At 28.8% G+C, this 5,333-nt stretch overlaps 1 protein-coding gene across 1 annotated transcript; it reads right to left on the reverse strand.

Annotated features, from left to right (window-relative positions):
• Window positions 1–1,637: 1,637 nt before the first annotated feature.
• Window positions 1,638–4,370, reverse strand: LOC145038777 (gibberellin 2-beta-dioxygenase 1-like). The gene is made up of 3 exons (XM_078987028.1): window positions 3,994–4,370; window positions 2,580–2,961; window positions 1,638–1,920 (listed from the first exon to the last, which is right to left on the reverse strand). The coding sequence occupies exons 1-3, from the start codon at window positions 4,368–4,370 to the stop codon at window positions 1,666–1,668; spliced, it is 1,014 nt and encodes a 337-aa protein (XP_078843154.1). The 3' UTR covers window positions 1,638–1,665.
• Between the last annotated feature and the right edge of the window lie 963 nt (window positions 4,371–5,333).

Consider the following 5,333-nt stretch of genomic DNA (forward strand, 5'->3'; position numbering starts at 1 on the left):
AATTATAAACGAATCAAAACCTCTTATATCCTTGTCTTGGAGACTACTTCAAACCATAAAGAGATTTCGACTAACATGCATGATCTTTATTGGAGTCAAATAACCCTTTGTGTTAGGACATGTAAATATTTTCATATAGACTACTATGAAGAAATGAAACCTTTTCATCAAGCAACTCAAACTCCAAATCAAATGCACTCACCGCAGCTCGTAGAACATGAATTGTTGTGTGCTTCACAATAGGTGAAATACCTTATGAGGGTCGATTACTTATTTTTTTTTAGAACCCCTTTACCACTAATTTTTTTTTTAACCTTATTGGTTCTACACTAGAAATTTTGTATTCTCCTTTAAAGACCCATTTACATCCCATTAGTTTTGATCCATTGGGTAATTGAACAAGTTCCTAAGTTCCATTATTTTCAATTAATTACATTTCTTCATTAACCGCCATTAACCAATTTATTGCTTCTTTACTTGCTATAGCCTCTTTGTATCACCGATGCTCATTTGTATAAATCGCTTATAACAAGTTACTACTAATTTATTATTTATTAGTACAATTTTATTATTAATAAATACTATCAACTTGTATTTAATTGGAAAAAACATTATTTTAAAAAAGTAATATTTTCTGACATATTAGGAATTATTATTTCTATAAAATAATAATAAAAGAGAACAAAACTAGCTTAAATATAGTATGGTATTAATATTAATGTTGTATACAAAATTTTGGTCACTTTGAGTAACCATTAAATTATCATCCAACTAGCTAGTTATGAAAAGATAAGGAGTAATTGAAACTTATCTCCTTAAAGCATCATGGCCAAATTTTTAGGAGACCGCATGTGATTGTTTTTTATTAATTTAATGAACAGACCATGCTTGTAACAATGCCTCATGCTCTCATTATTTTAAGTCTTGCTTATGTGCTAAGTGTTGATATAAAAGAAAGGCTTCAGACATGAAAATGAATTAGTTCTTTTCGCTTGTTTCTTCTTCTCTTTTTCTGTCCCAAAGCCAAGAATCCAAGGGGTTCTCCTCTCTCTATCTCTTACATTTTTGGTGCATGTTCTTGGTAGAGTAAGTTGCTTCTCTTTTAAGAACTTATTTAGTATAAATCTTAATGTTTAAGAACAACTCAATATTAGTAAAAGACTGTAATCTACTAGTGGTTCTATTTTTGCTTTGGTGGATACATTATAGATGACTTCTATTTGGAGTTTTTGTGCCATTTTTATCAACTTCATAATTGCCAAAAAGAACCAAAGTCTTTAAATGTTCTATACTTAAACTCTATTGAAATACTTTTAAACTAAAATCAATTGAATTTTATATACTATTTTAAAAACGCCCGTGTGAGAGTTGTTTCAAAAATGGGAACACAACCTGCTTTTTCCAACAATAGACCTATCACTAGAGACATACACACATGCATACAAAGAAGTGACAAAGAAAGAAGACATTGAAATGATTGTGATTAATGAAATAACTGAAATCAAATAATGAAAAACATGTGTGAAAGAAACAACTACAAGGACAAAAAGATCATGTAAACAATGCGTATCGATATAAATAATCAACATATTCTAAGACTCGTTTAGATGTGATTGATTAAGTTTATGATTGCATCATGTTTGATTTTAAAGATAGGTCAATGCACTACACTGGATGAGAGTGTTTGTGAAAGCGAGAGAGCCTATTATCAGCCAACTTGGTCTTGTAGGTGCATGATTTATACTCAAACCAAGTGAACTCATTATACAAACTTTCTTCATCAGGCTCCATGAGTGAATCCAATGGCGAGATCTTCTCCATCAATGGTGGACCTCCAAAGTATATCATTGACACCCTTGATTTGAAACTATCTGCAACCACCCTATGCCTTACACTTTTAAACCTTCCATTTGTCATTACCTTCACTCAAATCAACAAAAAAAAATGTTAATTTTTTTATATAAAAATTGTTCGATTTAAATTTACTATGCTGAAAATGGATTAAGTATGTAAAACAATAGAGTTTAGCTAATAAAAAAAAAGGCCAATAAGGTCAAAAGTTGCTTACACTGTATACGCAAATGATTATAAAAATATAAATTGCTTTATTCTAAAATAACTATCATTTTAATATTAATTTTTATAATCATGTTTCATATATAAAAATAATTCAAGAAATTTTAGAAAACAGATCAACCCATTCCGTTTTGACATATTCTAAAATTTTACCCATTTTGAACTACCTATGTTGTCGCTAGTAGAATTACTACACCTTTTTTTAATGAAAAGCATGTTGTAATATTAGATAGCGTAACTAAATACAACCAGATGTATATTAAATATCGTATGAAAGGAACACCCTTTTATTAGATAAGATTATTTTGATAATTGATTCTTGAATCACTAATCATTAAATTCAAATATGTTTCTAATAAACCAAAATACATTTTTAGATCAAAAGACATATCTTTTGATCTAAAAATATTTAAGATGGTGAACGTTGGCTATTTTTTATTGTGGTAAACTAGTTAAATATAAAATATATGAGTTATAATTATCTCTGTGGAAAGAAAAATCACCTCTAACAAATCATCAACGTTGATGAAATAGGATGTCTCATCTTGTGGGACTCCGACCCATGTTCCATCTTCAAGATAAATTTGAAAGCCTGATGTGGCATTGGATCTGGCAATCGATATAAGTTGTGGGTCTGTGTGCTCTCCAAATCCAATCGAGGTTCTTCCATGGCTCATGGACCTGTTGTTATTGTTCAGGTCTGATTCAGGGTCAGAGTCAGAGCATGGTGGATAGTGGTTAAGCCTAAAGATTATGTCGGCCTTCTCATCGCTTAGCATCCGGCTTAACACATTCTTTGGCTCTATCTTAAGGCCCTCTGCCATTAACTCAAGTATATTACACCCCATTTTTCTTACTTCTTTTACGTACTCTTTTACTAGTGACCTTCACAACACAAAAAGAATTACAATATAAAATTCAATTGTAAATGTTTGTATAAGCTAAGGGTGTTGGACTCATTTTTTAAGGTCAAAACATACGGCATAATTAGGAATATTCGTTACGAAAACATATTATTTATTTATGTATAAACTTATAAGATAGTTCTTCAAATAATTATTTGAAAAACATGTTAGATAAATAAAGACTAAAATGCATCCCGTTAGGTTATTTGTCCCTGTTTAGAAATTTTGCGATTTTATTCCCACTTTTTCTAATAAAAAACAATGAAAAATATATTTTGTTTCTCAAGGTGCAATATATGATTCAATCTATAATCTAATAAAATTTAACAAATAATCAAATAGAAATGCATAATATTGTATTCATGGGTGTTTGAGATTTCTTTTCAAAGCCAAAAAATCTTTTTATAAAAATTCTTTTCTTAAAAGTTCTTTTAAAAAGTAAAAGTTAAAAGTTAGTTCAAAAAATGTTTGGATGAAATTTCTTGATTTTTGAATTTTTACATTTTAAAGTGCAAAAGTCACAAAAAAAAATACAATTTCATGATTTGAAAAAAAACATTCTTATTCTTCTTGACAAAAAATTATTTTCAAAAATTATTTTTTAATTCCCAAATATCTTTTGAATCTTTTAATTTTTTAAAAAGCTAAAAATCAAAAAATTATTTTAAAAGTAATCTCAAACACTCTCTAAAGACATACGATTAAAAAGTCTATAGACCATAGATATATATAACATTTTAAAACAATTAAAATAATATATAATGAAAATTTGTATGTTTGCTAACAAGACTCCAGAAACAAGTTGACCGCAGTTTTGAATCTTTGAATGCAAGTATACTCCCTCCGTGTGTCACAGGGCTCCGACATATCAATAAGTTGGTAATTAAAAACAAAATAAAAAAGTTGGTAATATAACTACACTCTAAAAATATATTTCTAAGATAAATTATTTTGCATGAACTCAATAGATTACACAACTTATATATAGTATTTAAAAGAAAGTAGATCTTACGAAAAGATTTTGGAGTTGATAGGGAAATTAGTGGAAGTAAAAAGAAGATACTCAACCCATCCAACGTCTCCATTTAGTCCAATTTTGTTCCTTCCGTACCCAAACGGGTTTGGAGGACAATACTGGTCTTTCTCATACTGTCTCATGTTGAAGAACTCAACAGCTTCTTTTTCTAATTCAGATACAAGCAATGGTGCCACACCATGGTTTATTACCTTAAAAAAACCATAATCTTGACACGCATTGACAATTAGATTCTTTGCGTCTTCGGGACGTGAAAGGTCAATAACTGGGATTCCAATAAAATTGGTTTTGTTTGATTTGGTTGGAAATATATTTACCAAAGGCTTCTTTTCTATTTGTGAAATTATCACCATGTTGATCGTTTGGTATCTATAGAAAGAGGAATTATCTACCTATTTATACACTTTTAAGGGGCAAGTTAAAGTTTTCACACGGACACATGACCATGCATACACACCTACGGGCTACGTGGCCAGAATGTGAGATATTTCTATTTTATTTCTTGATTAATTTATTGTTATCAGAACATTAAACTTTTCTTATTTGTTTTACTATTATTATAATGTGTTGATTCACTTGATATTGATAATGGCAGGAAGCTATTCAATAACTTCCACCCCCTTCCCATGTTTTAGTGCCTCTTCTCCTCCAAATCAAAAAACCAAAGGAAATACAACAAATAAGAAGTTGTGAATTAAATTGAAGTTATGTGGGTTGTCATATTTCACTTGTGTGGACAAGCAAGCGTGCTTCTTTTTAATTATTCGTTCGTTTGTTCACAATTCATATTAAATCAAAGGAACATGAGAAACAAAATTAGAAAGGTATAATACATAAATAAACAAAATGTTAATTGTTATTTTAGAAGTACTGAACTTACTAATATCATTTTTTTTTTCAATTAATGGTTTGTTGTTGATAAAAAAAAAATAATAAATAAATAAATAATAAAAATAAAACTAATCTTGAATTTAACTTAAAATGATATGTAATAATGTGTTTTATAGATTCGGTAAAAGAAGTTGGTTTCTTACAAGTCTAAAAGCACAGTGACTTGAAAGTGTTACAGTGGTAGTTGACCAAATATGTCCAACGCAATATCTTCCTAAAATAAAACCAACAATTTTCTTTACACGCTTGTTTAGGATAACTTTCAAAATAACTTTTCATTTTTAACTTTTTTAAATAATCAAAAAATAACCAAAAACATGTTTGCCTAATGAAAAAAATCTTTAAAAATAATTTACTTTTTGTATAGAATAGAATGAAAAGTTGGGTTTTCAAAAATCACAAATCTTATTTTTTTTATAATTTTT

Source organism: Lactuca saligna, chromosome 4, assembly GCF_052625555.1.
Source record: "Lactuca saligna cultivar CGN05327 chromosome 4, ASM5262555v1, whole genome shotgun sequence".
NCBI lineage: Eukaryota > Viridiplantae > Streptophyta > Magnoliopsida > Asterales > Asteraceae > Lactuca > Lactuca saligna.

Bases quoted from the DNA above. Each gene is read 5' to 3' on its own strand.
- LOC145038777 (XM_078987028.1), bottom strand. From the start codon at position 4,370: ATGGTGATAATTTCACAAATAGAAAAGAAGCCTTTGGTAAATATATTT. The intron at 2,962-3,993 runs GTAAGATCTACT...TGTGTTGTGAAG, and splicing joins ATCAACTCCAAAATCTTTTC to GTCACTAGTAAAAGAGTACG. The intron at 1,921-2,579 runs GTGATTTTTCTT...ATTTGAGTGAAG, and splicing joins ACGTTGATGATTTGTTAGAG to GTAATGACAAATGGAAGGTT.